The sequence below is a fragment of the Rhineura floridana genome, chromosome 1, assembly GCF_030035675.1.
Source record: "Rhineura floridana isolate rRhiFlo1 chromosome 1, rRhiFlo1.hap2, whole genome shotgun sequence".
Lineage (NCBI taxonomy): Eukaryota > Metazoa > Chordata > Lepidosauria > Squamata > Rhineuridae > Rhineura > Rhineura floridana.
The window spans coordinates 159,742,294-159,754,755 of NC_084480.1; the positions used below are offsets into that span (position 1 = coordinate 159,742,294).

Here is a 12,462-nt window from a genome sequence, read left to right on the forward strand (position 1 = left end):
TCATTAGGAAAGGAACTGAAAATAAAACTGCTGATATCATAATACTGTTATACAAATCTATGGTGCAACCACATTTGGAATACTTTGTACAGTTCTGGTCACCTCACCTCAAAAAGGATAATGGAAAGTTGAAAAAAGCTCTGAAAAGGGCAACCAAAATGATCAATGGAATGGAGCAACTTCCCTATGAGGAAAGGTTGCAGTATATGGAGCTTTTTAGTTTAGAGAAAAGGTGAGCAAGAGGAGATGTGATAGAAATGTACAAAATTATACATGGTGTGGAGAAAGATAGCATTTCTCTGTATCGTAACACTAGAACACATGGACACGCAATGAAGCTGAAAGTTGGAAGATTCAGGACAGGCAAAAGAGAGTGCATAGCTAAACTATGGAATTCGCTCCCACAGGTAATGATGGCCGTCAACTTGGATGGCTTTAAAACAGGATTAGATAAATTGTTTATGGAGGATAATGGCTACTAGCCACAATGTCTCTGTTCTGCCTCTGAATGCCAGCTGGTGAGAATCACAAGTATGGAGAGTTGTGGCTGTCCCATAGGCATCTGGTTGGCCACTAAGAACAGGATGCTGGCCATTAGCCTGATATAGCAGGCTTTTGTTATGTTCTTACTCCATCACATGGTCATCCAATGAAACATGTCTTTATTTATTTTGTACCTATTTCCTGAAACATGTCCAGCAATAGACTGTTTTGTGGTTGTCTGCTCCCAGAAGAAAATTCCAGATTGTGCCCGATCTGAATACAGTGGCTTCAGTTTACATGCTTTATTTTTGCAGCACAGTAATATGCCTCATTGTAGAAATTTGACTTTGAGTAGAGACTTTATAAGGACTAGAAATTTGCTCATTTTGAAAAGACAACAAATTTGCCACATGAATTTTCCATGTTGTTGAGTGCTAGAATTTGCAGAATACATTCATGGCCATGCAGGCTTATTCTCTCTCACTCACACTGTGATGGCTGAGATAAAATATCTCTGTAACTGGTGGTGCTCTTGGCACATTCTGCATAGTTAAGTTGACTGTTTTCCATTTGATGATAGACGCAAATATACACACGAGCTGCAAAATTAATTTGGAGAGCAGGCTACCTCCAGTTTGGCTGTTTAAATACCGCCTTTTAAAACATAAATTTGTGAAATGGTAGAGTGCATGCTTTCATTGAAGAAGGTCCCAGGTTCAAGCCTTGGCATATATTTGGACCCCAAGGCTTGAAAAGACCTCTGCCTGAAGGTCTTCCAAGAGCCCCTGCAAGCCAGGGTAGGCAGTGCTGGGCTAGAAAGACCAATGGTCTGACTTGGTAGAAGACCTATGTGTTCATATCTCTCTTTAAATAGCATTGCTGAAAGCAAATGTTAAGGACGATCTTCAATAATGTTAGAAGTTTTTTTCCTTTTTTTATTGTGCCACAGTGAAATTAAAAAGTGCTCATTAGCAGAACATTGCAAACAAATATATCTGTTTAGATTTGTTGGTTTTTTGTTTTGTTTTGAGGGAGAAAGTGTCTTTAGCTGCTCAGCATGCAGAACGCTTCTAACTCCAATGAGAGAAAAGGGAGAAGACCTGGTTGGCCACTGTGAGAACAGGATGCTGGACTAGATGGGCCACTGGCCTGATCCAGCAGGCTCTTCTTATGTTCTTATGTTCTTATGTTTAAAGAGGGTTTAAAGGCAGCTGCTGTCCTTGGCAATACAGCTGACTTCTTAGTAGTCTAGACGTTGGAATTTTCTCAAATGTGGGTTTGTAACAATATCTGGCACCACATATTACAGTGAGAATCAATGGGCAAACGGCCCCTTCTAGCTCTAGATTTGCCATCAGACAACACGGCGATACAGTGTTAGTGAAGCCGGCCATTCTTGTTCTAAATAGACACAGATGATGACATGCACATACATAAACACAGCAAACCTAAACTGAGGCTACAGTGTTTAGACAATTAATTTAATTGATTAATCAAATGTTTTGATCAGCTAGATGTATTCTTAAAAAAAAACACATTTTTAATATAATTACAAATCCATGGGTGACAGCGGGTGCCTTCTTATAAGAATATTCTGCCCTCACAGAGGAGCAGATGCTGCTTCTGAGATGGCCCTTGCTTTGACACAGGGAGGCCTCAACTACAAACAGCTAATGCTTTGTTCTTCAGGGCTATTGGGATGCATGCAAGTTTATGTAGATTTCATCAAAGCCCATACAATTAATCAATTATGCAGTCTTTAATTGAATGATAGTCCTATCCTAAGCCCAACTTAGATGTGTAGGTAAATTCACTGTGATTGACTTTAGCCTACATGTGCTTAGACTCACGATCCTGATCTCAAAACTGCAGGTTTAGCTTTACAGCAGGTGATTGTCTTCATTTGAGGCATGTGAATGTTAATCGAAACATTTTAAACAAAAATTAGTCATACCGCACTGCTAGCCTTATTGAGGGCTATTCATGTTCTGTACCTCAGGAACTTTACATTTCTTCCCCAGACTATATGCTTGCTTTGCATGGAGTTGGTTGATTTCCATTATTTACTATAAAACTGTGTATATGTGCTGGAGACAAATGAGGTTGGTGGCAAGGAAGTGGCTTACTTGACGGGAGAACTATTGGTAAATGAGAGGCAGTCAAATGGAGGAAGGGATAAATTCCCATGCATTGCCAAGAAGTTCTATTACCAAACACTAGAGTTTTTTGTGGAAGCTGCTTACATATTATAGAGCTCAGTAGAGCCCATGAGGACTAGAAACTTCTTTAGTGAAGACTAGATTCTTGATAATCTAGTAATTTGTTTTCCAGAATCTTCCTGAAAATGTAGAAGATGAACAGCCTTGGTTTACAATTGCATGTGTCTGTCTGTCACCCTCACTAAATGATCTGTCACATTAATCTTGGGATAACTTCAGATCTTTGGAACATACCCTGTCTGGTTAGATGTGTCCAACCACCTTCCACAATCTCCCTCCGCAGTACACATACTCTACCTCGTTTCATTTTCAGGAACCCAATGGCTGATTCAGTTTGCCAGTGTTCAAAACTATTGATATTTAGGAAGCAGAAATGCCTGGAACCCCTCAGAAAATAGGCAGATGGGGAGCTTGCCAAATTTACCCCAAACTGCTTGGAGACAGAGCAAGCTAGATGATAGGGCTTGTACCAGAGCAATTTCTGTCACTGACTGTACAAAATGGAGTGCAGTAGCCAGTGCATTCACCAACAGAAGCTGTACCTTCCATAGCCCGCTTCTGCCTTGTCCCAAAGCAGGAGTAGCAGCACCTGGCATAAGCCACAAGGAAGCAATGACTCTGATGGGAGGCATGGCTCTTGTTCAGAGGAGAGAGAAATCAAGCAAGCTGATTCTCTCTACTTCTCCCAACCCACTGGATTTTTGCTGTAACATTTAACCTGAAGAGTTTGAGCTGCATGCTTAAAGGTAGTGGTAGTATTTGATACATTAAATAAAGCGTGAAAGGTATCAAGGTGAAGCTTTAAGGCTCAGTGGTGGAGGCTTTGGGGGAGTCTGGATTTTCTTGCGTTCCCAGATTAAAATAGCCACTTGATGGTGGATCTTCTGTTTGGGAAGTGCCCTCTGTGGTGTTGGTGTCTCTGTTCTGTATCTGTCCCATGATTCCTGCTAGCTATTCTGAGTTGTAGAAGTTATGATGGCTGTGGTTGTACTGGTCCTCGTCCTCCCCAATGATGGCATAGGTCGGCGTCAGGCAGTATTTGGAGTCGTAGACCTGCCGCGGCAGCCCATACACAGTCATGCCCTGCTGTGAGGCTCCTTTGTTGCTGCCCATCTGCAAAGAGATGTTCTGGGTGTCGCAGTGCTCCATGCCCAGGGTGGGATCAAAAATCTGCCGCTTGGTTCCAGGAGCTGTCATGCCTGCCTGGGGGTGGATATGGGTGGAGGGGGGAGAGCAAAAATGTAGGAAAGTGTTAACTTGGAAGTGGAAACGCTTTGCAAAATGTCTTGAAAAGGAGTGTGGAAAGCACAGAACAGCATACAGGCTCTATGTGAGGCCGTTCATAGAAGTACCTTCTCTGTCAGTACTTGGTGTGGCTTTATAAGTATTAACGGGAAGCCAAAATGCATTCATGTCACCCAAAGCAAAAGTCTGGCTTTCCTGTTTAAATATCCCTACTCTTTCTCTCCCTGCATCAAGGTTGAAATATTGCTTTCTATTACACCTCAAATGTCTCTTCTGAGTTTACCTCAGCTAAAAATACTTTAGCTAAAAATATCTGTGGAACACTTTTGAGATTAGAAGTACCAGCTTTCTGAACTACACTTATGAGGAAAGAACAAGCCAGGACTTGTTTACTGGCAGTCTTGAGATAACCACCCCTACCTGGCCTGAAGTCACTTCAGCCACATGTTTCAAAAACTGTCCTAACAGAGTAGCTCAGAGCAAGGGAATTGGCTCAGAAATAATTGTAGGCTCTGTTGTTTACCCTGGGTTAAGTGATCAGGTGCAAAAAACAGCAGGGGCTTTATCTGTTTGATGAAAGAAAGGCGGGATATAAATGTAACAAACAAACAAATATTTTTATATAATTCTGAAAAGCTAGCTGTACAAAAGGGCTTATTGCAAGTAATCTATGAATGGCCCAAAAAGGGGTGTGCTTGAAACCCACCAGGATGCTTTGCTCCTATAGACAGACGGTGCTATATAAATAGGTCCCTGTGCAATAACACATTCACAGCTGTTCTCAGAAACTGACTTCTTTTTAACACCACTACTGTACTACATCAGTGACATTCTTAAGAACGGCTGCATTCTTAAGAATAGCTCCTTCTCCAACCCCAAATGGAAACTGCATTGCAATAGAAGCAATGTGTCTGTGGTACTCCTGCAATAGTGGAGATAGTTCTGGTGGACATATTTCTGGTGTTCTGCTTGACGGGGGGCGGGGGACAGACAAAACAGTACAGAGTTTGCCTTTCTCAGAGTCCTGTCATGACTTTTTGACGAAGACAGGAGATGTAACCCAGCCACACAAAATATCTAACTGGCCTGTCTCCCTTGAAGACTTCACATAATCTTACTCTGTTTAAGGATATTTCATGTATTTTGGAGGTCACCATCTTTTTGCCCTGTGGGCACATTTGGAATATTGAGAGAGTGCTGTGGGCACCACCACCTCTGCTGCTTTCCCTCCTCCCTCAGGTCACTGTTCGCTACCTCAGACAAAGAAAACACGCACACACACTCCGCTTTTCCATGGGGTCTGAATAAAAGTTGGATCCAGCAAAATTAAAACAGATATTCTTACATTTGTATGAGTTTTCACTGGATCCCACCAAAACCACAATCAAAACTTGCATTGGTAGGTTGCACAGTAAAAAAATGCAGATCTGGTGCTTGTCAGCACCACAAAAAATTGGACCAAAGCTTCCTGGTACAAAAGCCCAGCTGGTGCTGAATGCAGTGGCTGCTGATGGGGGCACATAGCCAACATGTGACACCATTGTTAAAACATCTGCACTGGCTGCCCATCCACTGTTGAACCAGCTTCAAGATCCTTGTATTAATTTTATAAAGTCCTGAACAACTTAGATCCAGAGTACTTTAGGTTCACCTGAACCTTTATATCCCAGTTCGATCACTGAGATCATCGGTAGGAACATCACTGGTTGTTCCCCTATATGGTGAAGCTCATTTGAGATCAACATGAAGCTGAGTGTTTAGTGTCATTGGCCCAGCCCTGTGGGATGCTTTTCCAGCTGAGATTCAGCAGATATCTTCTATGTTAACCTTTAAACATTTGCTGCCAGGCTTAATGCAGACAATTAAGATAAAAGTTTTCTATAATCAGTCGCTGGTGATTGGTTTTAAATTGGAGATTGGTTTTAAATTGGAGATTAGATTGGAGGAAGTCCTCCAGGGCACCATTTCACTTGTGGGCATCATTAACAATACAGTAGGGCTCCACTCATATGGCGGGTTACGTTCCAGGCCCCTGCTGAAAAGCAAAACCCGCCAGAAAGTGGGACATAGCGCACGATCAGCTGTAGCGCAGGGAGCTTCAGGGGCTGCCAGCTGTCGGCTGGAGCTCCCTGCACAACTGCTGATCGCCCCGCTGGCGCCATATTAGCAGAACGTCAAAAAGCGGGGAGCCGAAAAGCAGGGCCTACTGTAATCATTTTTTTCTCAATTTGTTCCCATTTCTTACCTGGCTAGCCCCTTTGTTGGTTCCCATCTGTAGGCTAATTGTGGCTTGATCTAAAGGTTGGTCTGTGCCCAGCTTAGGATCATAGAGGTGCCGGCGTGTACCATAGGCTGTCATGCCCTGCTGGCTAGCAAACTTGTTGGTGCCCATCTAAGAAGAAAAACAGAAAGACAATTAGACTGGCCATTCTATCTCTGCCAAGTCCCCCTTGAGGAGCATTCATTCATACCCACAAGTGGAAAGCCCCTACTCTACCCTGCTACGCAGCTAATCCCATGTGCTGAATCCCATTTGTTTCTGTTACAAATCTCAGCCTAATTTCAGGAAGCTCTGGCAGCTAGAGGTTCCTTTAATTTTCTCCCATCACATTCGTTCTCATCACATTTCTGAAGATTCTGTTATTGTTCCAATATTCTGCTATTCTGTGGGTTTCACTGCATGAATTCTAGCAGGAAGAGTAGATTTAATAATATTAGTAACATGCAGCCACAGCTTCACAATAATTTAAAAAAAGGGGGGGTCTACTACCATTAATTTTTTTGTGGGAAGAGCTTTTCTAAAAAGACATTTTAAAAAATCCAGTTTTTATAGTGTAAAGAAAGTTAAAATAATCATAGATTTCAAAAAAAGTTTTGAAATAAAGAAAAACTATTAATTTTAATTCTTGCAAAATTCTAGAAAATTACCTCCAGAAGATCCCCACATTTTAAGTTCCACTCCAGTAAACATATTGGCTGTGTTTAACACTAAGCCAAACTGCTTTGAACCTTTTACCTCAGTGTGGTGTGAAGTAAACCAAGGTTTGGCTTAGCGCATCATTCAAACTTGGGATCATGGTTAAACATTTCTTTTTAACCACAAGCTGTAGCCAGGTTTTGTGACTTAATGCTTTCCAGGAGCCAGCATGTTCATGTGGTATACCCCGGAGCTGAGAGTGATGAAACAAGAGAGGAGGAGGCTGGAGTGCAGATGGAGGTGAACTCCCAACGAATGTAACCATGCTTTGGTAAGTGCCACCAATAAGTTGTATATGAAAGCGGTAAGGACAGCGAAAAAACTTTATTTCGCTGCCTCTATTAGGTCATCCTTATGCCGCCCAGTGGAGCTTTTTAAAGTTGTGCGGGGGCTTTTACACTCTGGCCCTCACGATATTATAGGAACATCTGAAGCCCGCTGCAACGAAATTGCTGGACACTTTCAAAATAAGATTGCTTGCATCCGTAGGGACTTAGACTCCGACGTTGTGACAGATGAATCCAGTGAAGTGTCCGGAGCACGGCCTTGTCCTTTATTATTGGATGAGTTTCAGTTGGTGCAGCTCGAGGAAGTGGACAAGGTGCTTGGAATGGTCTGGGCAACCACGTCTGTTCTGGATCCTTGCCCATCTTGGCTAGTGAAAGCTAGCAGGGCTGGAACCACCGGCTGGGCCAAGAAAGTGGTTAATGCCTCCTTGAGAGAGGGAGTAGTCCCTAGTAGCCTCAAGGAGGCAATAGTGAGACCTCTTTTAAAGAAACCTTCCCTGGACCCAGATAATTTGAACAACTACAGACTGGTGGCGAATGTCTCCTTTTTGGGCAAGGTTTTGGAGCGGGTGGTTGCTAACTAGCTCCAGGTGCTCTTGGATGAAACCAATTATCTGGATCCGTTTCAATCCGGTTTTAGGCCCAGTTTCGGCACTGAAACAGCCTTGGTCGCCCTGTATGATGACCTTTGTCGGGAGAGGGACAGGGGGAGTGTGACTTTGTTGATTCTCCTTGATCTCTCAGCGGCGTTTGATACCATCGACCATGGTATCCTTCTGGGGAGACTCGCGGAGTTGGGAGTTGGGGGTACTGCTTGGCAGTGGTTCCGCTCCTACTTCGCGGATCATCGCCAGAAGGTAGTGCTTGGGGAACATTACTCGACACCCTGGACTCTCCATTGTGGAGTCCCTCAGGGGTCGGTTTTGTCCCCCATGCTTTTTAACATCTACATGAAGCCTCTGGGTGTTGTCATCAGGAGTTTTGGAGTGCGTTGTCATCAGTATGCTGATGACACGCAACTCTATTTCTCCTTGTCATCTTCTTCAGGTGAGTCTGTTGATGTGCTGAACCGTTGCCTGACCGCGATAATGGACTGGATGAGAGCTAATAAACTGAGACTCAATCCAGACAAGACTGAGACACTGTTGGTGAACGCCTTCCCCGCTCAGATTTTGGATGTGCATCCTGTTCTGGATGGGGTTACACTCCCCCTGAAAGAACAGGTCCGTACTTTGGGGGTCCTTTTTGACCCTTCCTTGTCTCTTGAGGCTCAAGTGGCCTCGGTGGCACGGAACGCGTTTTACCATCTCCGTTTGGTAGCCCAACTACGCCCCTATCTGGATGGCGACGACCTCGCCTCAGTTGTTCATGCTCTGGTAACTTCGAGATTGGATTACTGTAATGCGCTCTACATAGGGCTGCCCTTGAAGACAGTTCGGAAGCTTCAGCTAGTGCAGAATGCGGCAGCTAGACTATTGACGAGGACCAGTCGGTCTTCGCACATAACTCCTGTTCTGGCTCGCCTGCACTGGCTACCTATTTGCTTCCGGGCGAGATTCAAGGTGCTGGTTATGACCTATAAAGCCTTACATGGTGTGGGACCGCAATACCTGGTGGAACGCCTCTCCCGCTATGAACCTACCCATTCACTTTGTTCTGCATTGAAGGCCCTCCTCCGGGTACCAACCCATCATGAAGCCCAGAGGGTGGTTACTAGATCTAGGGCCTTTTCTGTGGTGGCCCCCGAGTTGTGGAATAGCCTCCCCGAAGAGGTACGCCTTCTTATGCTCCCAGGCATTTTAATCATTTTAATCTTTTTATCTTTTTAATCTTGTAATACTAATCCTTTTATCATCTTATATTTTGTTTAATTGTATTTTGTTTTCATTGTGTCTTATATGTTTTGTGATTTTATTATTATGATGTATGTATTTTATCCTATTATGTTTACCGCCCTGAGAGCTACTTGCTATGGGCGGTATATAAATGCAACAAAATAAATAAATAAATAAATAAATAAATGTGGTCCTGGTAAGCCACAGTTACCAAATCATGTGAATCAGTTTGTTGGGTGAGGCAGAACCTCAAAATCTGGAGTGGAATCTGGTGGAGATGGATTCCATAAAATTTGTAATCTTCCATGATGGCTGCCACCTAATATCAGCTTTACTGAAAGTGACATGTATTTTCAAGTGCACCCTTAAAAATACATGTCAGTAAAGAGCTATTATATCAGAATCTCAGAGGTCTTGCTTACATCAAAGGGGAGGAAGTCCCGTGAATGCCTAATTCATGCCAACATAAAGGTGCTGTGCGCAGACACAGTGTAGAATGGCAGGAGGTTCTGTCACAGCAGCCTGCTGTCACCAGAGACTGAAGTGGACAAATTTGATAAGATCCTAGTAGCTCAGGGGTGGGAAATCTCTGTCCCTCCAGACGATGGTAGACCATATTTGCTGGGGTGATAGGAATTGGGAGTCAAACAACACATGGCAGGACACAAGACCCTGTCCGTGTTGTAGCTGGCGAGACTGAATAGTCATTCCTAAAATCTCATACATTAAGAGAAGGGGATAACGTGCTATTGCATTCCTGTCTGCTTTTCTGGCAAAACACGTTAGCACGTCATAACATGGTACTAACAGGTATATTTCTTTGGTTTTCCATGATCAGTCATTTGACATTAAGCAACGCATGATGGGGGATATCATGGTATGTGATATATTTTTGTGTGTGTAAAACATGATCTATATTATGCCAGGATATGATAGTTATAAAAAGGTTAATTTTAACATATATTTGGGATGCTTTCTCAGGCAAACACCATGAATGCTAAATTGCTGTAACATCAAGTCGGAGACATTCTTTTAGAGTGTGTGATTATGAAATTATAAACAATTTCATCTTTAATGTCCCACAGCACATCTTGTGTACATATATATTGTAGCTTCATATTAGGTTTGGTTTTCTGCAGAATGTCGAAACCAATTTTCAAATATGTTTAGTTAGCTGCAGTATCGTCTACAGCCTTTAGGTAGCAGTGTAGTACCCATCAAGAAGAATGATTAGATTTGCACTGTCATCTGTGTCTTTTGAAATCCTCAGGTTGGATGCATTGAATTTTGGGAAGGAGTACTCTCCCAAACCCCTGCTACTTCCAACTGCTCATGGCTGCATCAGATCTTCAACCCAGGTTGGCATAAATATACAAATGGACCATTTGTGGCCACAAAATGTCTTCTCTTGGGGAGAATTCTCAAATTTAAAAATTCAGGAGGGCGTTCTGAAGCTACCCACCTGCAATCCAATGATGTTCCGTCCTTCTTTCAGCTTTTCAGGCAGGAATTTACGCTGTTGTTTCTCTGCATATTTCACCCCCACATTCACCTTGTTGCCTTTTGTCTTGGCCTGTAAGAAAGCAAGAAGCAAAAGTCCCCTCAAGTTTTGTCCTTGTCCTGTGTTAAGTCTGAAGTAGAAGTGTTGTTGTTAGAATGTATATACTGCCTTTCGTTTCGAGAAGAAATACCAAGGCCATTCACAAAGAAATGAAAGCCAACAGCAAAATAAGAATAAAGCCAATTATAAAAAATGATTAAAATGTAAGTTTGACTTCCCAAATGTATAAAAGGGAGCTTGGCTTTTCAACGTGCAGAGAGAAGCTTGTGTTTTTCCAAGAGTGAAGGGGGCTCTACCTTGTCAAGGGGAGAGCAGCAGGGGGATTCTTAACTCAGACTTTCCAGGCTTACTGCACTCCACACTTGGATCAGCAAAAGAAATGCAAGAAGACAATAAGGGATGCTAAACAAGAATTTGAGGAGCACATTGCTAAGAACATAAAAACCAACAACAAAAAATTCTATAAATACATTCAAAGCAGGAGACCATCTAGGGAGGCGATTGGACCCTTGGATGATAAGGGAGTCAAAGGTGTACTAAAGAACGATAAGGAGATTGCAGAGAAGCTAAATGAATTCTTTGCATCTGTCTTCACAGTGGAAGATATAGGGCAGATCCCTGAACCTGAACTAACATTTGCAGGAAGGGATTCTGAGGAACTGAGACAAATAGTGGTAATGAGAGAGGAAGTTCTAGGCTTAATGGACAATATAAAAACTGACAAATCACTGGGCCCGGATGGCATCCACCCGAGAGTTCTCAAAGAACTCAAATGTGAAATTGCTGATCTGCTAACTAAAATATGTAACTTGTCCCTCGGGCCCTCCTCCGTGCCTGAGGACTGGAAAGTGGCAAATGTAACGCCAATCTTCAAAAAGGGATCCAGAGGGGATCCGGGAAATTACAGGCCAGTTAGCTTAACTTCTGTCCCTGGAAAACTGGTAGAAAGTATTATTAAAGCTAGATTAACTAAGCACATAGAAGAACAAGCCTTGCTGAAGCAGAGCCAGCATGGGTTCTGCAAGGGAAAGTCCTGTCTCAGTAACCTATTAGAATTCTTTGAGAGTGTCAACAAGCATATAGATAGAGATGATCCAGTGGACATAGTGTACTTAGACTTTCAAAAAGCGTTTGACAAGGTACCTCACCAAAGGCTTCTGAGGAAGCTTAGCAGTCATGGAATAAGAGGAGAGGTCCTCTTGTGGATAAGGAATTGGTTGAGAAGCAGAAAGCAGAGAGTAGGAATAAACGGACAGTTCTCCCAATGGAGGGCTGTAGAAAGTGGAGTCCCTCAAGGATCGGTATTGGGACCTGTACTTTTCAACTTGTTCATTAATGACCTAGAATTAGGAGTGAGCAGTGAAGTGGCCAAGTTTGCTGACGACACTAAATTGTTCAGGGTTGTTAAAACAAAAAGGGATTGAGAAGAGCTCCAAAAAGATCTCTCCAAACTGAGTGAATGGGCGGAAAAATGGCAAATGCAATTCAATATAAACAAGTGTAAAATTATGCATATTGGAGCAAAAAATCTTAATTTCACATATACGCTCATGGGGTCTGAACTGGCGGTGACCGACCAGGAGAGAGACCTCGGGGTTGTGGTGGACAGCACGATGAAAATGTCGACCCAGTGTGCGGCAGCTGTGAAAAAGGCAAATTCCATGCTAGCAATAATTAGGAAAGGTATTGAAAATAAACAGCCGATATCATAATGCCGTTGTATAAATCTATGGTGCGGCCGCATTTGGAATACTGTGTACAGTTCTGGTCACCTCATCTCAGAAAGGATATTATAGAGTTGGAAAAGGTTCAGAAGAGGGCAACCAGAATGATCAAGGGGATGGAGCGACTCCCT

General features: G+C 43.0%; 1 protein-coding gene across 1 annotated transcript in view; it reads right to left on the bottom strand.

Moving 5' to 3' along the window:
* Positions 1-1,433: 1,433 nt before the first annotated feature.
* CNN1 (calponin 1) overlaps positions 1,434-12,462 on the bottom strand; it is a 121,150-nt gene continuing 110,121 nt past the window's right edge. Inside the window, exons 7-9 of the mRNA XM_061582112.1 lie at positions 10,509-10,619; positions 6,193-6,339; positions 1,434-3,905 (exon numbers count right to left, since the gene is read on the bottom strand). Coding sequence (XP_061438096.1) covers positions 3,654-3,905; positions 6,193-6,339; positions 10,509-10,619 — 510 coding nt within the window. The 3' untranslated portion in view covers positions 1,434-3,653. The remainder of the gene's footprint in view (positions 3,906-6,192; positions 6,340-10,508; positions 10,620-12,462) is intronic.